We start from the raw sequence: 24703 nt of genomic DNA on the forward strand, positions 1-24703 counted from the left end.
TGTGAAGATGGAAGGACACAAAGGATATTGAAGTTCTTAGCCTGGGGCCTGACACATATTAAGTCCTCAACAAATTACTCATTCTCCTGATTTTTTTTTTAAAGGTTTTATTTTTAAGTAATCTCTACACCCAACGTGGGGCTCGAACTCACAACCCCAAGATCGAGTCTCATGCTCCATCAACCAAGCCAGCCAGGTGCCCCTCATTCTCCTAATTTTTAATTCCTGGTCCGGAACACACGTATTAGGACCTTTCTCTGCTGTCCCTTCCACCCTGACCCCTCACTTCATTGTCTGTGATGTACTTAGATCCCCTTTTCCTGCTGTTTTGTGGATGGTGAGTGGGACAGAGGATGGGCACAGGGCTACGTTTCAGAAGTCCTGCAGAACATCTGTCGTCCCACAGGCCACGGGGCTGAAGGAGCGGCGGGCCCCACCGAGGCACGTCGATTCCCTGAGGACATGGACTGAGAGGCTGGGTTGCTCTTCCGGAGCATGTGACCAGGGGCAAGGCCACGAGATGAAATGTCAGTGCATTCGAATCAGCTGCACATAGGAAAGCTCCAGAATCGGAACTTACTCTTTTCAGCACCAATACTTTTTTGGTTTAGCTATGTCTCATGAACAATAAGAATAGTATATACTTCGTTGCCTTATTAAACAGTATATAGAATACATAGTTTTTTGCTTTTGTTTTTTGCTACCTCTGGGATTTTATAAAATAAATGGACATCCGTTATTTTACCCTGGCGTGATATGGTGACATCTCAGGGGATACTGAGTTACACAGGACAGTGTTGCCCCAATAATAAATCTACTTTGTGGACTAAACAAGTTTAAAGTTCAAGTTGGTAACTATGAACTTGAAAACAGTGCAAAAAGATTGGCTATAACACTTCCAGGCATATGGACGTGGAGGCAGATAGAAATTGGCTTTAATCTTCCTGCTGCCTACCCAGTCACGGGGACAGTCCTGCAACGCTGCCCAGTTGGCCACCTGAGGTTCTCCATGAATCAGGCCATGTTCATAAAGAAATGCTTGGGAGTTACATTTGGAACCAGGGTTCATCTGATTTTCTTGATGCTCCCTCCCCCCGTTTCTTTGGTTTCTGATTCTGGCTACTGCCTAATTTTAAAGTCTGAGAGCTCCCAGTGGAGCCAAGTTGCCTCCAGCTTTCGCTACATCACCTGGTTGAGCCCATCCTTCCATGGCTATGCCCTTGAGGTTGAAAATCTCACAGAAGGTTTTCAATAAAAAGTAACTATTATTACCCCTGTGAACAGTAACATGGATAGCTACTCCCTCCTGCTAGTTTGCTCTGTGGTCCATTTGAAAATTCACTAAGCCCAGGCATCCAATTTCTTCTCTGAGGAAAAAGGCTGTGTTCTACTCCCCAAGGCAAATGTTAGCGATTTCCTTTCATTTGCTGGTTTTCTCCAGAAGACTCTGCTCTATGACTTGAAGTTCTTTAAATGCGCAGTTAGCTCCCAGAAGACTGCTCTTCATGGGTGCATTACTCTTTATGCCAATGCTATGCTGGCACTGGGGACGGAAGGATGAGTCAGGCTGTGTGAAGTGGGGAGCAAGTCCTGTGACTCTGGGTGGGTGGCTGCATTCCCCATGACTGTCACCTTTAGATGCGAACATGCATGCCCGTTGTGTTCATTAGCATCTGTACTGACCTCCATGAGAAACAACGTACTCAGAGGGTCCCTCCCTGACGGGATGTCAGGAAAATTGAATCCACTGTTCCAGACCTCCAGATATTCAGCCCACCATGGGACTGTGCTCTTTCCTTTGTGAGTGGGTTCAAGAGGGGGATTCAATGCCTTGGAGGAGCAGGGGCATTAGAACCCTGCACCTCTTCTACACACACAGGTGTTGCGTGCTTCTGAATGAGCTACTTGGGGGTGCACCCAGCTGACCGCTATCTGATCTCCCCAGAAGCTGGGAAGCCAAGGATCTTCCATCAGTGGAGAGATGAGAAATGGTTTGCCCAAGGCCTCTGAAAGCAGTCGGGGGAGAGGAAGAGTAGGTGGCGGAACTGAGACTGTAGGGGTGATGCGTGTTGCTGTCTGTGATGACCTTTAAGCCTCCCCAGGAAGTAGCTGGGAGTGGTGGAGCTGGGAGAGGGGAAGGCAGGAGGGGCACTAGAGGGGGAGAAGTGGGGACACATACTTTCCATCTATAACTTGGTAGAGCATTTCTTAGAGTCTGGAAGGTTCAAAGCAGAAGTAACAGGGGTGCGGGGGAGGGGGGGTGTTGGAGGAGAGAAGCCTCATGAGAGTGGCTAAAATGTCAGCCCACTCTGAGGATGGAACTCCTTAGCAGAGGCCCTGGGCCTGGCTTCCTACAATGGAAGCAAACCAGGGCATGCAGAATGGGTGCTGTTTTGGGCATTAAGACCTCTCAGCTCCTGGGTGTGAATGCCTGATAGGGTGGAAGGCAGGCCCCACTGCATGAAATAAAGAGGGTGGTTCCTTTCTAATGACTGGCTCTGGCTCTCCACTCAGCGAGAGGGCCGACTGCCCAGCAGAGCCAAGGCCAGGAGTCAGGGACTGCATAAATATAGGGAGGAAAGGTGACTACGTAGGCCACGATGTGGCCCTTGAGGCAGGGGTTCCCAGTTTCCCCAGAAGCCAGGGCGTAAACCAAAAACTACCCTCATGCTGGAAATGGACACAGGCCTCTCTGCCCAACAATCAGGAGAAATGTGCAAAGGAGCAGGACTGGGGCAGCACCAGCCCCTATCCCAGGTGGCAAGGTGTTGGGATCTCCTCCTGTCAGCTCTCCATTAGAATCTGGGGTCAGTCTCCCATTTCCCAGGTCTCACTTTCATGTTTGCCCTGTGGCAGGGAATTCCCTCCCCTGCCAACCACCTCACCACCCCCCACGCTCTCTCCCCAACCCCCACGCTCCGGGGTAGATGTCCTTGGCTTTCTGTTTCTAGGGAGGCCAAGAGGGAAGAGGTGCTTCTCTACATTTTAGAGATGGGGAGAAGGAGTGTGCAGTCCATGAAGAGCACCTGGGCATCCTTGCAAAGGGGAGCAGCGGCTTGTTGGGGCCACTGGTCATCCGCCAAATTCTGGGCCTGAGGCCAGTGAGTAGTGGCAGTGGAAGCGTGGTGTACGTAAGGGGCTGAGGAGAGGATGGAGGCAGTGGACACAACACTGGGGAGGTCCTGGTGGCTGGGAGTGGCCACCTGTAAAAGGTCTGCTAGACTTCAGGAGGCCAAGGAGAGGGGTTCCCAGACTGCTGCAGATGCCCCTATAGCACAGCTGTAACTACCAGAGGGCATTGGCCCCCACTCTGAAATGCAAAGTCACTCCCTGGCCTCTTATTCACCAAGAATCATAAGTTCCAAAAGCCGGGACACATTATCTTCCAATGTTTCCTAATGTTCTAGACATTCGGAAAACAGACTCCTTTTTAGAAGTTGCCATGATTTTTTTCTCGGCTTTTATTAGCATGTGTTAAAATCATATTATCCAAACACTACCAGAAGAACATGTATTGTTCTGCATAAAGTGCTTAAGGAAAAAAAAATGCAACTTATTAAATTGGACATTCTTTTCTAGTTCATAAATTTTGGGTTACAATCAGGGCACAAAAGGAGAAACAGAATGCAGTATTAGAGAGAGCGAGAAGCTTAGTGAAGGACTCGGGTGGAGACACAGACCACGCCCCATTCCTCCCACTTCCTTGCTGACTGAACACTGCACCTGCCTAAAGCAGCAAACAGCTTTGTTTTAATAAATACATTTTTCCTTCATTCAAATCAGAAAAGTTAATTATAGTAAAGCACTTTTTCTTTGACCATCTGTTTATAGCCACAGGCAAGATTTATCCACAGAGTTTAAGTGTGAAAGTGTTATTTCATTGGGCTTTCAGCTTTCTAATGCTATCTGGGTTCAAGATTGTCTCAGCAATTCATTATTGGTTTCCTTAATATTTACCTGGTATTTTTAAACACCAACTCTATAGTGTTTGTGTTACAAATGCCAACCAAGGATATTTTCTCAGTACTAGAAGTGTCAATGAGTGGGCCTAAATAAGGCTTTATTCCCAATAAACTCGATTCTCTTTAAACTGGCCTTCTCACATTAGCACTCTGATGGCCGCACAAAACCCAAGTCCCTGTTGTGACAGATTTTTAAATTGGTGATGTTCTGGGAAAAAAAAAAAAATAACAACTTGGAAATCTCTGTGTTTGGATCTTGGGTGGTCATGTTGAGAACAGGAAAAATTGCATTAAATACACTTAAAAACATTCATTTGCAATCAAACATATTTAAATCCTCCAAGGAAGGTGCAGGCTGGTGATGGGGTGGCCTCAGTGTGCGCAACCCCATCAGGAGTGGCTGGTAGGCTTGGGACTCTGCCAGTGGCACACACTCATGGCAAGCTTCTGCGCCACAGACCTCGATTCTGGGCCGCAATGCCTCTGAACTTCTGTTAGCAAAGGGAAAGGCAGGCTGGTTGTTCCTCCAAACAGTCAAGAGCAACCTCTGCGGAGTTCACCTTGAAGCTGCCCCAGAAGCTGGAGCCAGGTGCCAAGCTAAGGGCTGCAGAAGGGTGAAGGAGCACTGGCGGTACAAGAAGCCATCTTCCATCCTCTGGGGAGAGTCCCTTTCCCTCGCTCAAACTTCAGTGCTTTGGGCTTCATGCAGGAAAAGATCTCAGCCACATGTCTTACTCAAATTTTGATCTCATTTTACAAAAGCACACTGAATAGCAGTCCTGAGTGACTAGTAGAATTTTAGCTGAGTATAGCTAAGAGAAAAACAGCTTTCTAAACTATCCTGTTCTTCGCTTCTCTCTACAGAGCAGTCTGTAGAGCATTCTTTAGTTTCACAGTGATATATGCTGTTTCAGGAAGCACAAGGTGATCGGACTTTGTTTCCAGGAAGTTATGACCTACTTTAGTTTGAGCATAAGGTTCCATGACTGGCTCTAAATCCTGCCAGATATCGCTACACCAGTGGCAGGATTTAGGGCCGTTGGGAGGCTCTTGGTGCCCAGTTCCTGCCAAGTGTAGCCTGCCAGAGTCAGGGCTGGGCTTTCACTATCAGTAGTTATATTTCCCCTTGATGGTTCAAAAATCCTATGGTGAATTTGTTGCCTCACTCCACTCCACCCTGTCCATCTGACTTGGAAGCCTGAGAGCTCATTGAATTAGGCTGAAAAGAGACTCTGTACCTGCTGATATTGACGGCAGTAAGATGCTAGCTTACTATTTTGCACAGCACCATGTATCATGCCTGTTACTCCAGGCCAACTACAGCCAACCTTTTTTTTTGTTTGTTTGTTTTTTGTTTTTTTGTTTTTTTGTTTTTTTTATAAAGAAAATCTATGTAAGTTGAGGTTCAGAAATGCATATATTTTTTACTTACAAATATTCATCTGACCAAAATTCAACATAACCTTTATGGAACACTTAACAATTGTTTTGTTTTTAAAATAACATTTCATTCAAACTGTATATAATTCAGTAAAGTTTTTTATACAGCAAGCAATGCTTAAACCCTGGAAAATCTGTAGAAAAGAGATTTTCACACAAAATAAGAAAAGAAAAATTTGAGGTATCCCTCACACACACACACACACATCCATTCATTCTGACCCATGTGCACACACATGCACACACACCTATGTGTGCAGAGACACATTCATTCTCACTCACAAAGTGGCTGCAGCATAGGCAAAAAATTGTAGGTCCAAAGGAAAATGATTGATTGTTCTAATAAAGAGTCCAGGTAGCTCAGAAAAAAAAAACAAAACAAAACACAATAGTCCTCTGAGGAAATTACTACCTCAAAAAAATGTTCTCAAGATGAATTTGAGATCTAAGCCTACCAAATTGCTTTTGCAAAACAGCTCCCTGCAGTCCAAGGTGACTTGTGCAAATAGAAGGAATCAAATGAGGCTAGTTCCTGTACTTCCTTGAACAAGGACGGGGGATGCTTGCAGGTGCCCGGGGCGCTCCCATCACGCCAGGTACTGCTGCAGTGCCATTTTTGCCCTGAAATCACAAAGTTCCTGTTAGCCATCCTCTCTGAAGTGTAATTAAGGCAAAAATCCTGTGGCTCAAAGATGGTAATGGGGGGGGGGGGGGGAGTCTAAAAAGATCCCCAAAGGGAATTGGGGTGAGCCCAGCTGGGCGAATACCATAAGGGGCAGAGATCTGTGGTCAGCAGATAACTTCAAACCCATGCTGGCTACATTCCTCTTCCTGAGGTTCTCTTAGGAAGGGCTGCTCTTGTCCTTCCACCTGCTGCAGTGACATTCTAGTTTCCCTTTGTCACTGGCATTTGGCCACGATGGGCCCGGAATTCTTAACTTTCTCCTACTGCCATGCAGGTTTTTAGCTGGTGCTGCAGGACACTGGGGAGGACACTTAGGATTCTGCGAAGCTAAGAGGAAAACTGACCCAGGGAGAGGCCTTCGGGTGTTGATTAGAAGGTGCAGGGGGGGCCTAGTGCTCACAACCCAAGACTCTCTCATGGTTCAAATGCCTTCAAATTGAGGAAGGAGGTTATAGTTTCATCTCATTCTTCTCATCATGCCTGCGGACACTGACCTGGCATAGGAGGTAGGTTGTTAGAGTGGTTGGGGAAGAAGACAGCTAGTTGGAGAAGAAGAGATGTAATGTCTCATGACAGCCACACAGGATGGGTGCATCCTGATCCTTGTAAAAGGGTCTTCCTTTGAGCTGGGACTGAGGAGGCCTCCTTGACTACTCCAATCATGAGCTTGGTAAAGGTTCTCAAGAGGCTACAATTGTGGGAATTAGGAAGTCAAGTTTTAGCAATGGTCTCCCCTGCTAGGTTATAGAAAGAAATGGCTAAAATGTTCAGTTACTACTAGCTGATGAAAGTAAGCCAAGGTAGACTGGGCATGCAATACGTTGGATGCAAGTGCAGTCTCTATAGTGAAGTAATGGGTATGACCTATGGTTTTAAAAGTGGATACTAAGGGAAATGTTCTTGCAATTATCTAAGACTATATAGTCCAATCCATCAAAATGGAAAGCCCCATACAGATGGTCTCCAAGTTATAAGTGAGTTGGGTTCTACAAGGTCATTTTCCTACAGAAACAAGCTTATGAATGATGCCACAGGCTACCTCTTAATGATCATCTACCTCACCGCACAGTCCCAAGACACTCTGAGCCTAAGGTGGAAAGGGCTGGTTGGCAATAGCTCCTCATCTGTAAGTGTTCGAAAGTCAAAGGATCACAAAGCCTTAAAGACAGAAGGAACCTGAGAGATGTCTTCTTTAGGTAACAGACTAAAGGTTTTGACTAAAATGAGAACTACCAATTCAGACTCCTTCTGAATCTTTCTCAGGGGCTATCTATGTTTGTTATATTAGACCTCAGAGACTGTAACCTTATTATCCTCCTGCTATCTCTTAATATCTAAGGAGTCTTTCAGATGGATGGTTCTTGAGGCAAGATCATCTTTCCTTCGATGGACTAGGTAGGGTAGCTCAAACCTTGATTCTTTTAACGCGGTTTAAGAACTGCTGAAAACTTATGTACCATACAAATATGGGGAAACAGCACCAGATAGATCTAAACCATTGTAGGCCAGGGCTGAAACCTATTGTACATCCTGCTAGTGAGGCCTCTTTTAACGTTCCAGGTCATCCTTGAAATGATTTCGAGCACAACTATTTTCATTTCTGGACGAACATGAGAAAAGAAACCCAGGGAACGATGTGGCCCTCAACCAGGAGAGACGGGCTGACCGAGCTCACCGCTTAAGTCAGCAGCCGCTACTACCACTATGGAGGTGGAGGCACGGGTGCCAGTCCTCAAAGTACAGCTCAAATCCAGCCTTCGGCGAGTGCCTGGCTTTCAGTTGCCTTTGATGGGACACTCAGCTCAGCAGCAGCCTTGGGCCGCAATTATTTGGGGGATTTGTCTTCTTTAACCCACTGGATGGCAAGCTTCAGGGAGGCAGGGGCCCAGCCTGCTCTGTGTGCTCCAGAGTCGGGCACAGCCATTCACTTAAGGAGCAATTACCAAGCGCCTTTTCCCTTCAGTGGGGCAGACAAGCAAGCTGACAGCCACGACACAGTGTGGTATGTCTTATGGGTGCTACAGGAGTCCCTGGCAGAAGGGGTCCCCTGACAAAGCCTAGGGTGGAGAATGGATCAGGCAAGATCTTCTGGAGAAGGTGACAACCTGATCTGAGTTGTGAAGGATAAATGGCCACTGTCCAGGCATTCTCTTCCCTTGCTTTCAGGACAACTGCTGTGCCTGGGTCTCTGCCTACTTCATTGGTTGTTCCTTCCTTTTCTTTGCTGGATCTTTTTCATTTACCCCTAAATGCTGGAGGGCTCCAGAGCATAGTCCTTAGCCTTCCTGTCTTCTTTCCTCTCTCTTTCTTTCCTTAGGTGACTTTATCCAGCTCCATGGCTTTATATACCCTCCTAGTTTATACCCTCAGCCCCATTATCCTGAGAAGTCCCTTGGATATCTAATAGCATCCAAAACTTGGCATGTCCAAACAAGAACCCTCACTTCTCCCTACCCCAACCTACTTCTCTTGTATTCCTCATTATCTTGGTAAATGGCAACACCCTATCCAGTTGCTCAAGCTAAAACTCTAGGCATTTTCCTTTCCTCTCTTTAATATCCTACATATTGAATCCCTGAGCAAATCCTGTTTTCTCTATCTTTAGATTAAATCCTGAATCTGACCACTTCTCAGTATTTCTACCACTGCCACCCTCATCTCTTACCTATAGGACTACAGTAGTCTTGAACTGCTCTCCCTGCTTCTGTTCTTGCCCAGGTGATTCTCTACAGAGCCACCAGAGTGATTTTATACAAATTCAAGTCAGATAGGGTCTCTTCTGCTCAAAACTCTCCAATGACTTCCTATTAAACTCTGAATAAAATCCAAAGTCCTGACTATGGCCGACAAAGTTTTCCACTTGCTCCCTGGAGTGCATTTATTACCACCCTGCCCCTCATTTATTTTTCTGCAGCTCCACTGGCCTTCCTGTTGTTTCCTGAACATGCCAACCTTGTTCCTGCCTCAGAGCCTTGCACTCACTGTCCCCTCTGCCTGGAATACTATTCATTGGAACATCTGCCTGGCAGACTATCTCATTTCATCCAGGTCTTCGATCAAATGTCACATCCTCAGAGAGGCCTTTACTGGCTAATCTATCTGAGAAGAAACTTTCTTACTCTTCATTCCTTCACCTTGCTATTTTTCTTCATAGTACATCTCATGACCTGCTATCATATTACATATTCATTTGTCTGTCTTTTGTACTAGAATGTAAGTTCCACGAGGGCAAGGACTTCATCAATTTTATTCATCATTATATCTCCAATGCCTAAAACAGTCCCTGGTAGAGGTTAGTGTTCAAAAAATATTTGCTGAATGAATGGGGAATTCAGAGGAGAGGGGACTGGGATGGCAAACCAGATGGAACAGAATGTGTAAATGCGTGAAGATGTGACACTGCAAGAGGGCAGGTGTGTCTGGAGGACAGGGTGGGGGAGCATGAAAGCAAGCTGTAGAGTGAAGGCTGTGGTAGGAGGGAGTGTACACAGCCAGGAAGAACATTTTTGGCTATTTTGAGGGTAGAGGGATCTCTGATTATGATTTTTGCCTCTCCCAGTAAATGGTGAAGACAGGAACCCCTCAGTGGTCACTGCCATATTCTCAGCAGCCGGGCCAGGCTTACACAAGGCAGGCGCTCAGTGAGATCTTGAGATAATGGATGTTTTTATTATTGGCCTTCCTTTCTATTTTAATGTCAAGAGAATGATCCCTGGATCCTCTCCAGATACACACTAAGATGGCTCAGGCTCATGTTAACTCACAGTAAGATGAGAATCTTTAATAATTTGCTAATTATTAGTTTATTTCTTATTCAAAAGCCATACAGTTGGCTCATAGAAGATTAAGAAGGGAATTCAAGAATCTAAAAGATTTTAAGTTTGGCAACGTAAATTACTAAGCAAGCCAAACCCTTTCATAAAAGAATCCAACATACCCCAAAACGAGGTCCTTTTCCTTTGATACTCACTTGTCACAAAGGTTTGAATCTGGTGACTGACTCAGTTTGTGTAGAATATCTACGATGCCCATGTCTCGTAACTTATCCTGGCGTTCTTGTGAACCTAAGAGATTAAAGCTAACAGGTTACTGGGGACATGACCCAGGCAATTGCTCTCCTTGATGTACAATCAACAATCTAGAGCATTACCAGGGTCCTTTACTCCCCACCCTTCCATCCCCCTCATCCCCAATGAAGTTGGATTGCCTCATGCTTGGATCCTCTAACAACATTCTAACTGGTCTCTCTGCTCCTTGACCCTCTTTCTTGCAGTCCATCCTGGGTTCTGCTGATAGATTAATTTCTCCATGGACTATAGGGTCAAGGTCAGATTCCTCAGCCTGGCACAAGGCCCTCTGCCATTGGCCCCATCTTCATATCTTCTGTCTGGACATATCAAGTCAGGCTCTTCCTACTCCAGACAGGTCTTATTTTTCCTTCTGTTCTCTTCCACCCTCCTCTGACCTCCCAGCACTTCCTGCTGCCTCTTGTTTAGCATGTGGCAGTTCCAACTTCATACTGCTCTGTCCTATCTTCCAACTAGACTAGGACCTCCTTGAGGGTGGTTCTGTTTCCCTGGCACCTGGATGGTACTTGGTCTCTAGGCCTATATGTTGAATCCAATTTTTCCTCCTTCCACTTTGTTCTAGACACAGCTGCTGGGTAGAGTAATCCTCTTGGAGTCTTTCCTTCCCATGAAGAAAAGTGCCTGCAGTGACTCACTCATGCACTGATCTCCTCTAGACCCAGTGAACCAGAATCTCTAGGTGTAAAAACCATAAATCTGCATTTTAAAAAGTTCCCCAGGTGATTCTTATGCAATGAGCCCAGCACTGAGAACAACTGCTCTTCCATATTTGTTTGCTACATTGGAATCACCTGGGGAATTAAAAAAAACAAAAATAAAACTTATGCCTGCAACCCACCTCCCAGAAATTCTGATTAAATTGGTCTGGTGCAAAAATCCTCAGGTGAGTCTAATATGCAGTCAAGATGGAGGACCTCTGATTCACAGACGCTACCTTATAGACTGGCTGCTTCACTAGTCACAGTGTATTTCTCATTTCTCACCAAGGCACCCTCTTCCTCACTAAGCTTATATGCCTGTAACCCTTACAAGTGTCCCTCTGCACACAATGAAAGACCAATCTGCCCATCCACTCCCACCTCTCATCTTCTTCAAGTACATCCCCATAACCTCCTCCTCAGCTCTCTCAAGGGCATGGACTGCCACTTATTTCTCTAGGGTCTCCTTTACCCCCATCCTCTGTAATCTCCTGCAGTGTTGACTTCAAGGTGGGGCTCAGTGTTAACTGTCCAGCCAACTCTGGCTAGTCCCATGGATTCTCATACCAAGGTTAACTTGAAGGAATGCTCAGGACCCACTGAGTGATGCCTGCATCTAGGATCTCAGGGGCATCTGCTACCTTCCCTCCCATAATTGTCCTCAAAACAGATCTCACCAATCTCTTACCTTCCTCTTCATTCCATATGAGGTTTGATATACAAAACATAGCGGCAAGCTGCAGTTTCACATGTGAATGACCCTATTTGATGCAGAAAAAGAAAAAATATGGAGGCAATCTGATTTGAGGAATTTTTTTGGTAACATACCATAGGCAATTCCAACAGGCTAAAAGTGTGAAGCAGGGCCCTCAAACTCAAATGTCTTGAGGGGTCACAAAGTTAGCACTAATGGGTAAATGGGTTGTGCTAAAGACAAGAGAGAGTGGTGGGAAATTTGGTAAACTGGGGAGTGAAGACTTGCCAAAAGATATTCACATTCAAATTTTAGAAACCCTCTGACAGGCCAAACAAAACACCTCTAGGGCTATAACTATAGTTTGCAATTTATCACTCTATCCATGCACACAAACTGGCATAGGACAGGTCTATGCTTTAGACTTAGGCTATGCTTGATCTACATCAGGAAACATTCAGGTCACCAACGGCCAATAAATAGGATGAATGTGGCTTTGGTATTTAGCTATTGATTATCTGATTCAAATTACTCTTATTTGGGGGGGTTGTCCCCCAAAACCTGAGTCTTTACTTGATTCATCTAATGTTTCTACTATTGCTAAAGAGCCTCCTATTCTTCTGAAACACAATTCTTATTTTTCTTTATGTACTAAAAGTACAACCACTTTTGCTTAAGTTGGATCATTTAGCCATACGGAGTGCTTTCTCCAACACAACAGAGGACCCAATTGTAAAACAATCTCTATAGATGATTCTCCTATTGCTCAATTAAAAAAAAGTCCCCTGTACTTTTAAATAACATGCATTTCTAGGGAATTATCAGTGGCATAATATGCTCAACAGTTTCTTGGAGGATCAGATGGACTTATTTTGCCAAGTAGGACTATATTTCAACTACGCAGAGACAAGAAGTAGACGACATGGCTTTCTTCACTAGAATTCTATGGCTGGTGATTCTCTTTTCCTTTTACCTGCCAAGACTTTTAAAGAGATGCCCAGTTCGGGCTCCACAAAGACAAGACGGAACAAAATTTATCATTTGCTCTCAGCCTCAGGTCATGAATAGGGGGGATTTGTTGAATAAATGAACTTATACACAGTACAAAAATAAGTGTTTATACAATGTATAAGTTCATTCAATACATATTTTTTTGAGGAAACAAATTGCTGTGGAGAAAAGTGGAGAGTGGAGAGGTGGGAACATAATTTAGGTAGAGAGCACAGAAAAGATCTCTTTGAAGGAGGCAACACTTAAGCAGAGACTTAAAGGGTAGGAAGGTGCCAGCTGTGCAAAGAGCAAGGGCCTAGGGGCACTGAGAGGAAGGAAAAGTTCCTGAAAAGGTCTGAAGTACGAAGGAGCTGTAGAGCTCATGCATATTGAGAAGGTAAAGTGGAGCAACATTAGCTCAGGGAAGGAGGTGTGGCTAAACTGTGGGCCCTTCTGGGCCCTAGAGAAAGGACTTTAGATTTTGCTCTGAGTTGATAGGAAGCTCCTGAAGGATTTAAGCAGTGGAAAGTGAAGATCTGATTTACATTTCTAGAAGGTCACCCGGGCTGAAGGGATTGGATGACAGTGCGGAAGTGTCTAGGAGGCTATTATGGTCAACCAGGCATGAGATGCCATGGCTTGGTCCAGGGTGAGGGCAGTGGTGATAGAAAGAAGCAAACAGAATCCAGATCAGGTTTGGAGGAAGGGCTGACAGGACCTGCTGATAAATCGGATTAATGAGGTGAAAGAGCTGGAGAAATCATGATTGACTCCTAGGTTTGAGCAACAGGATAGATTGCAGAGCCACTGTACTGAGACAGGAAAGAACAGGAGAGAAGAAATTTAGGTTTAGGGGAGATATTTAAGAACTCATTTTTATTTTTATTTATTTATTTATTTATTTATTTATTTATTTATTATTTTTTTTTAAGATTTTATTTATTTGACGGAGAGAGACACAGTGAGAGAGGGAACACAAGCAGGGGGAGTGGGAGAGGGAGAAGCAGGCTTCCCGCGGAGCAGGGAGCCCAATGCGGCGCTCGATCCCAGGACCCTGGGACCATGACCTGAGCTGAAGGCAGATGCTTAACGACTGAGCCACCCAGGCGCCCCAAGAACTCATTTTTAAACATCAACTTCAGGAAGCATCAGACAGGTGCACAGAGATGTAAAGTAGGCAGAAGGATATAGGAGTCCAGAGTTCAGAAGACAAATCTGGAAGTATATCTTCCATGTGACCCTCTTACCTTGCTCCTCTACCCTCTACCCCCACTAAGAAAAGAACCAGCATCTGTAGAGCTGCAAGTACCATCATGAAAGCTTGTTGTCATGGCTTTTGAAGGCCAGTAACCATTATTGTGGTTGTGTTTTCTATTGATGATACTATGGAAAGTATAAATACTGTAATACCTATTCTATTTATCAAAACTGACTACTAGACCAGAACCCAGAAACCAAAAAAGCATATAGATGATAGTAAAAGGCATGGGACTGGATGCGATTCTCCTAAACCAGTGGTTCTCAACTCTAGCTGTACATAAGAGCTGCCTGGGGAACTTTTATTTTTTTTTAAAGATTTTTTAAAGATTTTAATTTTTTAAAGATATTTATGTTATGTATGTATGTATGTATTTATTTATTTGAGAGAGACAGAGACAGTGACAGAAAGCACGAGTGGGGAGAAGAGGGAGAAGCAGGCTCCCTGTTGAGCAGGGAGCCTGACGTGGGGCCCGATCCCAGGACCCTGGCATCATGACCTGAGCTGAAGGCAGACGCTTAACCGACTTAGCCACCCAGGTGCTCCAAGATTTTAATTTTTTAAAGATTTATTTATTTGAGGGGGAGAGAGTGTGAGAGAATGAGTGGGAGGAGGGGAAAAGGGAGAGGGAGAAGCAGACTCCCTGCTGAGCAGGGAGCACGATGAGGGGCTCAATCACAGGACCCTGGGATCATGACCTGAGTTGAAGGCAGATGCTTAAATGACTAAGCCACCCAGGTACCTTGCCTGGGGAACTTTTAAAAACCCTGATGCCCAGGCTATAACCCAGACCTATTAAATCAAAATCTTGAAAGGAAACGGACAATGCAACCATCTCTGAAAGCTCCCTGGAAAATGCCATTGTGCAACAAAGATCACAGACCTCAGGAGACCATGTAGGAGAGAAAAGAAGAGGGACTAGGGCTAAGCAGGGAGGGATAGTGTATTGAAAGCCAAGAGGAAGGAATGTTTCTAGGAGGAGGAAATGGTCAGCTGAGTTGAAGGCTGCTGTAAGTGAGGTGAGATTAGGAGAGAAAATGGTCCTTTGGATTTGGCATCCTGGAGGTCGCTGGAGACCTTAAGCAGAGATGTTTCAGTTGAGCGATGACAGTGGAGGCCAGATGAAATGGGTCAGAATGAATTTAAAGGTGAAGAAGGAGATAGCATGTGCAGAAGATGCTTTTAAGAAGTATGGCTATGAAAAGCAGCACAAAAACAGGTATATCTCAGTGGATATGGGAAATCAAGAGTAACTGTGAAAAGATTAGAGATGCTATGTAGATCTGGGATTGGAAAGATAAGGGAGTTCCTGGTTGAAGCAGTAAGGTTTTCATTCAACATTTACTGAACACATACTAAATGCCAGGCATCATCCAAGGTGACAGATATAAAAATGTACACAAAACACATGGAGCTTTGCCCTCATGGAACTTACACTCAGGCACACAAACACATGTGTATCACTATAATTGAGCTACTGCTCTGAAGGGAACAGAATGCAGTAACAAAGAATAACCCACATAGATAAGAGCCCACGAGGAAGTATCAGTTGAGCTCAGATCTGAGAGGTGAGAAGGCATGCCATGAAGGAGTGGGGGAGAAAAGTGTTCCAGGCAGATGAGCCAGCATGTGCAAAGGTCCCGAGGCAGGAAAGAACATGCATGGCCTTTCCACGGAACAGGAGGTCAATGTAATCCACAAAGGAAAGGGGAATGCCAGGATTTGGGACACGGATGAGTCAGGTCATGCAGGATTTCACAGGCCATCACAAGGGGGATATGGATGTTATTCAAGGTGCAAAAGGGAGCCACTAAAGGACTGTGGCTTCTATTCTCTTAACAAAACAAAAGGTGAGGTCACCACTAAGAGTGATGAGGGAGAGAAAAGGCTTAAACGAGGAGCTGACACCTCCTCATGGAGAAGGGAGGTGTCAGCTTGCTGGAGAATCACAAGGGGGTAGTAGGCGGTGCTGAGTACCCACAGGGGTTTTGTAAACAGGAAATTAACACGATACCAATCAGCCTGGTTCTGTGCCTTTCTCTGCAGTTGCTGACTCTGACAGGCAGGCAAAAAGAAGACAGGTTCACCCACAGCTAGGGTTTTGCTATGAGACACTGACAGAATTAAAATATTGCCAGGTTTGGCAATGGGCAGTTTCTGGTGATGACAAGATTCATGGGATGGCCATGGCAGTAGGTGGCTTAGGTGTCTGCAAGTAGGTAGCAGTCTGTGTTTGCAAGCAAAGAGGTCAAAGAACAAGTGCCACAGATGCCAGAGGCTTAAGAGGTCATGCACATCGGAAAGAAGCCTTGAGAGGGAAGACAGGGATTTGGACGCCCTGAAAGAAAACCAAGAGCCTATGTCTTCGCTGATTAAGGAGGCAATCAGGAAACAACGAAGGTGGGGAGTGGGGTGATGAATGGGTGGTAGTACTGCCCAAATGGCACAAGCTTCAAGGCCTTCGTGTCTGTTTTTTTCTTCAGAATGAAAGAGAGTTCCCTGAATCTGTGACAGAGTAGTCTATTCTTTTTTAAAATCTCTGCACAATTTGTTTTGAGCCTCCTAATGCAGCTACTACAGAGCAGTGAAAGGGACAAAGGCCTACCATGTAATACTTGATTTTCTGCAGGATGTCATCATTGGTCATAATAAGTTCTTTTGCTGTTGTCCCATCTGCTATGTTGGCTAAGATGCACAGTGTCTGGAAAAGAACAAAGGGCCGGTGATCAGGAAAGCTCTGAAGTCCCCAGATGCAAGCTCTCTCAAGAACTTGGGTAATTTCCACCTGAAGTACATGGATTCTCACAGGTTCTACTCTGAATGCTCTGATTTCTTATCTCCTGACATTACCGCCAACAAAAGTAACCACACTTAACAAAAGTCCACCATAGGCAAAAGAGAACCCAAACATTTCAGTAGTTTCTTTTGGGGCATAAGCCATCACTGGGTAAAGGCAGCCATGTCTTACACACATCAAAGGGAAAATGTGAATTGTTATTATTTCATTTCTAAGAGAAGCTCTTGTTACTAACCCAACAATGTTTCTTCAAAAGCGTAGTCTCTTTGGTGGAAGCATCATAGGTGCTGCAACTTCCCTCCCTCCCCCTCCAAATACTTCTTGCTCCCAAGCTCATGACCTTCTGGGTGAAGGCCTGGACCCTGGTCCACTAGCCATGTGCATTTCAGAACTTCTTGACTTTTTAAAACCTGATTAGAGGAACAGAAAGGTAAGGAAAATGTGTGAAGCTTAGTCGAGCCTGGCCTAATGAGACTGGAGGGAGACCGTAACACTTGGCAGGACAGTGTAACTTGAAGATAATCACCACATTGGTACTGGAAGGACTTTCTTATCAGCTGTTGGGAATCTCACAGCCAGACCAGGAGGAGGGCAATGTTTAGAGTAATGGTGAAAGGACTGTGGAAAGGAAACTGAGCCCGTGCCAGTCTCTGCAATTCAACAAACATTTACTGAGCACCTACAACGTGCATGCACTCTGCAGGGCATTAGGGTCAGACAGGAATAAGACACACTACCTAATCTTGAAGCGGTCACACAATTACATTTCACTGTGGTGTGACAGAGGAAAAACAGGACCGAAAAGGCATGAAGTACACTTGCTTGATACTGCAAAGGTCAGGGAAGGCTTCTTGGAGGAAGCGACACTGAGTCCTGGAGAACAGTAAGGAACCACTCAAAGAAAGTGATGAGAAGTGGGAATGGGGTCTAAATTCAAGTAATTTTCTCCAAACTTAACCTTTCTTTTGGTAGACTTAAGCAAATTAAGCTTGCAGATTATAGCTAATTGACGAGATTGTTTTCTTCCTATGGCCTGAGGCTTCAAACATAAAGCGTGTGTAGTCTTATTCTTCCTAGATTAATATACTGATTAAGAAGTGAGTCCTGAGGTTTGAACCAAAAAAAAAAAAAAAAAAAAGAAAAGAAAAAAAAAAGAGGCTGCCTCTGGGAAGAGGAGGGAGTGACAAACATCTTTAGCCTCATCTAGGGAAGAGCTACCCCTCTCTTAACCACTAATACAGAATATGAAGGGGATTTCATGAAATATTTCTGAGAATAGACTTGTTCAGCAAGATAGGCAAGTGATTCCCCTTCTTGGAGTGTTAGAATATACCCATGCATCCTCAGGCTTGAACAGCATGGCAGCGCGAGCTACAGTTCTGTTTTAAAGCCCCACAGATGTTAGAGATCAATTAGTTCTTGGGCCAAGCCAATTTAACATATAAGCTAGGGAGCAGAGAGAAAAGCTACACACACACACACACACACACACACACACACACACTCACTCACTCACTCACTCATGTGAACAAGTGGAAATTAATGATACAGTAGGGAGTAGGGATAGGCAAATTATGGACTGTGGACCAAATCCAACCCACTCCCTGTGTGGTAAATAGAATGTTACTGGAAGATGGCCATGTCTACTTGCTTACATATTGTCTATACCTGCTTTCAGGCTAGCACAGCACAGTTGAGTAGTTGCCACAGAGCCTGAATGGCCTACAAACTTAAAATATCTATCTTGCCCTGAAATAGAGAAATAGAAAAGTAATAGGGGAAAAAAAAATATCAATGAAACCAAAAGCTGCTTCTCTGAAAAGATAAAAAAAAAACCTGATAAACCTCTAGCCAGACTGATGAGGGGAAAAAGGAATTATCAATATAAAGAACAAAAGAGGGGATATTACAAAGAATGCTACAGACTTTAAAAAGAGAATGAGAATATTATGAAGAATTTTATGTTAATAAATGTGAAAAAGATGAAATGGACAAATTCTTGAAGGACACAAAATACCAAAGCTGACACAAGAAGAAATCGATAACCTGACTACTCCTATTTCCATAAAAGAAACAGAATTTAGCTATACACCCTTCCACAAAAGAGACACCAGGTTCCAGATGGCTTCACTGGTACATTCTACCAAAATTTAAGAAAGAAAGAATACCAATGCTTCACAAATTCTTACAGAAAACTGAGGAGGGCATACCTTCACCTCATTCCCTGAGGCAAGCATTATCTCAATAATCAAATATCAATATCAAAACCAAACAAGGACATCACAAGAAAACTATACATCAGTATCTCTCATGAATATAATTCCTTACCAAATTTCAGTATATCAAATCCAACAACATATGTAAAGGATAATACATAATGACATTTTAATATGGTATATCTCTCCATTTATTTAGGTCTTTGATTTATCAGTGTTTTGTTTCAGCACAGAGATCCTACACATATTTTATGAGATTTATACATAAGTATTTCATTTTTTCTGAGCTACTATAAATGGTACTGTTTTTAAAATTTCAAATTCTACTTGTTCATGCTAGCATATTAAAAATACAACTGATTTTTCTATCTTGTGGCCTTGGCTAATTCATTGATTAGTTCTAGCTTTTTCTGATGAGTCCATGGCATTTTCTACATAGGCATTCATGTTGTCTGGGAATGGTTTTATTTCTTCTTTTCCAATTTATATGCCTTTTATTTCTTTTTCTTGTCTTATTGCACTTGGTAGCAACTCCAATATGCTGCTGAATAAGACTGGTAGCAATGGACATATTTGTCTTTTTCCCAATATAAGGACAGTGACAGATAAGTTCACTATCTTGATTGTGGGGATCATTTCATGGTATATACATATGTCAACATATCACAGTATATATTTTAAATATATGTAGCTTACTGTATGTCAACATACCTCAAGAAAAAAAACGCTGAATTATCAGAAGTGTCTGAGAAGAACTAAACTTCCAGCTAATAACCAGACAGTGTAAGCCTCCCCATCATCACCTACTTCTGGACCATCACCAAAATCTGTATGAAAGCGTGTAATTTGAGTCCTGTCAGGACACATTACTGTTATTGGCCTCTTTTTTTTTTTTGCCCTCATCCAAATCTTGCCTCACCTTTTTGCCTTGCTTCACTTTTCAAGTTAGCAGAATTCTATCTAGGTGAGCTGTCTTTATAGACAAAATTCATTCCTATGCTCTTCAGGTAAAATAGTTTAAGTAAAATAGCTGGGCGTGGAGCCTGACATGGGGCTTGAACTCACCACCCTGACATTGAGACCAGGCGCCCCCAGGTGAATAGTTTATTTTGAGCAATGCATCTTCTTCATTGTTGTGTGCCAGTAACGGATCATGTTCAACCTAGTTTTAGTGATGCCTGAGATGATAGTTTCTCTGTGTTAAATTTTTGTTCACCAGAAAACATGGTTGTTTATTATTGAATTTTAAGAGAAATCACCTAAAATGTCCATCTTAAAACCACTTTATCAAATCTACTGCCTTTTTTGCTCATAAATTCAATTATAGCTCCTATATCCTACCATTCTTACTTCCTGGACTGTTCTTCTGAAGCCTGCAGAATTACTCTAATTCAGGAACACAGAAAATGCAGAGCATGGGCCTGCAGTTAGACCCTAGGTTCAACTCCCCACTGATGACGTTGGGCAAGTTTCCTCCACACATATAAGTATACAGCACAATGAATTTTGAAAGTGAACATATCATGTAGCTAACATCTATGTCAGAAAGTTGAACATTACCATTGCCTCAGATCTTGTATTAGAAATTTAAGTTTGTAGGTGACCTTTTTTATGACAAAACATATACTATGTAAAAATCCTATACTAAATCCCAGAAAATATAGAAAAGTAATTCTAAAACTGTCCCCTGATGAGCGCACAGCCTCTGTATTTTTATGCCTATCCTAAATCTGCCCTACTGCAAGACAACAGAAAGTAGAAGTATGGGATAGAAATAAAGAACTGGGATACATTAGAGTAAAAAATGAAAAACGACTCCAGCATAAGGAATTATTTTATCAGGGTGTTGCAGGAATTTGAGTTCAGAGCATGGTGGATACAGAAAGCTGGAAACGATGAATCCAAGAGTGGACTCAGTCTAGGACGATCAAAGGTTACACTCCCTATGGAGACAGGGACAGTGTGTACAGTGCATGTCACAAAGGGTGAAACTATAGACTCTGGTAATATTTTCTTCTATTCCGGGAGGAAGAATTCTTGAATAGTTTCAGGGGTGGTGGAGGATCTTTCTCCTCAAATCTTTCTTGTCTCTATAGGACCTTCCATCTCAGCACTGTGTCTTTTGCAGATTTGAGTATTTCAGGAGACTCCTAATGAAGATCCTTCTTGGTATTCACACTCAGAAGATATTTCTCAGAAAAAAAAAATTAATAATAAAAAAAGGGAACACATACCTGCTCTTTGACCTCAATGTTATGCTCCCCTTCCAGAATAAGGGTGACGGCTTGCATAATTTGCTTTCCATGAGTACTCATTATTTTATCTATATGCTGCAAAAACAATGGGAAATCCACAGTTATCATCTGGGGAACAAAGAAAAAGATCACAGAAAGGAACAGAAAGCTTCTAAGTTAAACAATATAATACACAACTGCTTGAAAGAGAACACCATAGCATACAGAACTAGATGCCAAAGAATAGTGTTTATTATAGCATAAAACTGCATTTTGCCTTCTATGTATGTGTCTGTGTATGTATGAGTGTGTGTGTGTGTGTATTTATGACTTGAAGTTTAAAAATGACTTGGCCTGATAGAATACAGAACTACAATCACTGGGGATCCTCAAGTCCAAAGATATTACAGAAAAAGGAACTTAAAAATGGATGGGGAAGAGAAGCCAGAGACATGGAAAATATGGCACAGATTTACTAATACTCTGGGATACAAATGTACAAAGAAGGCTCAGAAAACAAGTGAAGCACAAAGGAACTACCTATGTTTCTTCATCTACCTAAAGGCCACTGACACTGTTGCTCAGGGAACAACGAGAGGGACCCCAGAAAAAGGCTCAGCCTCTCCTGCTTTGACATATACCCACTGTTCTCCACACTGACATCTTCAGAGGTCAATCCAGTAAATGTTGGCAGTGTGGGGATTGGTTTATGGAATAACATTGAGAAGGATTCTCTAAAGGGAAAGAAGCAGAGGCCCCAGGGTAAGTGATTTAGGCATATGAGAAAACCCATTCTGGCCAGCAAACCAAGTAAGAATAAAGTAACAAATCAAGGCAGGCTCATATCCAGCATGGAGTAAGGAGAGGGAGACAGAACAGGCAGTGCAGGAGTGGAGGGTCAGGTGGCTATATGGTAAAGCAGCTCCCAGATCACCTATGAAGGTGACAGGTCTAGATATTGACTTCTCACTTCTCTGGGGAGGGACAGCATTTGAATCACACTTCTGGGCAGATGTTGATGGGAGAAGTGAGGGAGGGCAATGTTTTACACTGCATATGCAGGGGCAGCTAATGTGGAAACCTGGATGATTTTACTTACAGGCCGAGTAGAAAGGAGATTTCTAAGAAGTCCCAATGTTTTCATCAGCACATTCAAATCTGAATCTGATAATAACCGGAATAGCTGTTCAGTACTCAAGCTTCGTAAAATATCTGCTTTTATTTTTTGTTCAGCCTGAAATGCCATATTCTGAAAGGATTAAAGAAGTTTCAAAAATCATGTTTAATTTGCTTTATTAAATTATATTTTGACAGTAACTGACAATTTTCAAAGTATAAATAGAAGTTGCAGATAATTTAAGGAATATTATTTTTCTGATTCCTGTTAATTACCTATAATTCTGCCTATCAAGAGAAAGATAACTATCTCCTATATATACTCCTGTATAAGGAATATGACCACTTCCTGATACGAGCATTTGAGCCTCTTAAGATTTGTCCAATAAATACAAAATCTACTGTTTCTTTTAAAAAATTATTTGATTTAAACTGAAAAAAAAAAATAAAACAACAGAAAAACAAAACTTTTAAAAAACAAACCCAAAAAACAAAACCCAAACGAAAAAACAGTTCACTCATTTCTCCTACCCCCCATCCCCTACCTCTGGTAACTACTGATCTGTTATCTGTAACTATGAGCTTGGTTACTTTTCAGAAATGTTTCTGGTTATCAAGTTGCCTTCTGTGCACCATTTTCTTTTTTAAAGTAGGCTCCACACCAGTGTGGAGCCCAGTGTGGGGCTTGAACTCATGACTCTGAGATTAAGACTTGAGCTGAGATCAAGAGTCAGATGCTTAACCCATTAAGCCAGCCCGGCACCCCGCCTTCTGTGTACTTTAATAACAAAATTACTACTAATAACTACACCGTGCCACCCATTTTGAGAATGACTAAAAAGCACTCCCTTATTATGGGTGGAAATTAGTGGGTTTTGTTAACTTTACTGGCACAGAAACACCTACTGTATTGACAATACTATGCTGGGTGTTGATATGGCAGGTCTATATTATACAGGAAGCTCCCCAAAGGGTAGGAGGTGCGTCCAAGCTACTAGCAACCCCAGAGGGCTGGTATCTATTTTGCTCCTTTTTCTCCTTTCTGGACACATTATAGATTACCCAAGCTTAACCTGAAGCTATAATAACACATCTGAAGAAAATAAAAACACAGCAAATGCCAAATAACTCATAAATCAACTCTTGGTATAAAAATCTTTTGTATACTTGAGACTTACTATAATATGTGGTCATTGCCCTACAGGAACTTTTTTTTCTTTAAAGATTGTATTTATTTATTTATTTGAGAGAGAGAAAACACAAGTGTGAGTGGGGGGAGGAGCAGAGGGAGAAGGAGAGAGAATCTCAAGCTGATTCCTTGCTGAGCACGGAGCCCGAGGTGGGGCTCAATCTCACGACCCTGAGATCATGACCTGAGCCAAAATCAAGAGTAGGACGCTTAAAAGACTGAGCCACCCAGGTGCCCCCAGGCTTATTTTTAAAATTGGGAGCTAAACCATGCAAAAGATCAAGTTATCTAATGATGTGAGGCAGCATGGCAGAGAGAAAAGAGTATTGACTGGGCTGGTGTCAAGAGACCCAAGCCAAAAATGATTCCACGGTTCCACGGTTTTATACTTGGTGGACAGAGAAGCAAGCAGCTGGTTATATGGTGACTAATGAGAATAAGATAGTTAATATGGATTTGAGGGTGGTATGATAAGTTCAGTTTTCAACAATAAAATTGTACACGTCAGGGAGGCCTTTTTTTTTTTTTTTAAAGATTTTATTTATTTATTTGACAGAGAGAGACACAGCGAGAGAGGGAACACAAGCAGGGGGAGTGGGAGAGGGAGAAGCAGGCTTCCTGCAGAGCAGGGAGCCCGATACGGGGCTCAATCCCTGGACCCTGGGATCATGACCTGAGCCGAAGGCAGACACTTAACGACTGAGCCACCCAGGCGCCCAGGGAGGCCTTAAATGAAGTCTCATAGGCCATTTAAGTAATAGACCTGAGTGGGGTATAGGGAACAATTATGTCTGGGTATGTATATCGCAAAGTAACTTCTAGTAAGGGGAGCTGAAACCATGAGAGTAGATGAAGTCCCTGAAACTGAAGTGTAAAGGGAATTGGAAACTGGGAATTGAAAATGGGGAAATATTCCCTGAGAAGGAGGTTGAAAAGGGGGCTAGGTAGAAAATGAGGTTAAAAAAAAAAAAAATTAACTCCTGGGAAAGAGTTTCAAGAAAGAGAAGTGCTAAAAGCTGGCACAAGGTTTAGGAGAAAAATAACTGAAACTACTCGATTTGGTGCTTTTTTTTAGAAAATGATTATTTCTATCCCAAATTTGTGTGAAAAGACAATAGGTATACACGGAACAGGGAAAAGAATATGGGCTTGAAACAGGTTCAGAATCCACTGTCATCACTTATTAGCTGTGACACCTTGGATGATTCATTTACCCTCCAAGCCCCAGGTCCCCAATTGCGAGTTGGATATAAACCAATATAACTTAAAATAAGAATTAGAGATAACAATTAGAGATAAACACATTGCTTAGTGTCTGGTACATACTAATTAAATT

The 24703-nt window shown here is 43.1% G+C and overlaps 2 protein-coding genes across 17 annotated transcripts in view; one reads left to right on the plus strand and one right to left on the minus strand.

Annotated features, from left to right (window-relative positions):
* Window positions 1-675, plus strand: part of NME9 (NME/NM23 family member 9) — a 38921-nt gene extending 38246 nt beyond the window's left edge. For 13 of the 14 annotated variants that reach the window (XM_078071348.1, XM_036092177.2, XM_036092173.2 and 10 more), the window contains one exon: window positions 407-675. In XM_078071348.1, the coding sequence (XP_077927474.1) occupies window positions 407-471 (65 nt within the window). In that variant the 3' untranslated portion in view covers window positions 472-675. Of the gene's footprint in view, window positions 1-309 lie in introns of all 14 variants that reach the window. The other variant, XM_078071336.1, reaches the window with a different exon arrangement.
* Window positions 676-3427: 2752 nt separating this feature from the next.
* Window positions 3428-24703, minus strand: part of ARMC8 (armadillo repeat containing 8) — a 105601-nt gene continuing 84325 nt past the window's right edge. For all 3 annotated transcript variants that reach the window (XM_078071454.1, XM_036080936.2, XM_078071453.1), the window contains 6 exons: window positions 22162-22311; window positions 21063-21158; window positions 16421-16516; window positions 11562-11634; window positions 10058-10151; window positions 3428-6023 (listed from right to left, as the gene is read on the minus strand). In XM_078071454.1, the coding sequence (XP_077927580.1) occupies window positions 5990-6023; window positions 10058-10151; window positions 11562-11634; window positions 16421-16516; window positions 21063-21158; window positions 22162-22311 (543 nt within the window). In that variant the 3' untranslated portion in view covers window positions 3428-5989. The remainder of the gene's footprint in view (window positions 6024-10057; window positions 10152-11561; window positions 11635-16420; window positions 16517-21062; window positions 21159-22161; window positions 22312-24703) is intronic.

The sequence above is a fragment of the Halichoerus grypus genome, chromosome 1 (assembly GCF_964656455.1).
Source record: "Halichoerus grypus chromosome 1, mHalGry1.hap1.1, whole genome shotgun sequence".
Classification (NCBI taxonomy): domain Eukaryota; kingdom Metazoa; phylum Chordata; class Mammalia; order Carnivora; family Phocidae; genus Halichoerus; species Halichoerus grypus.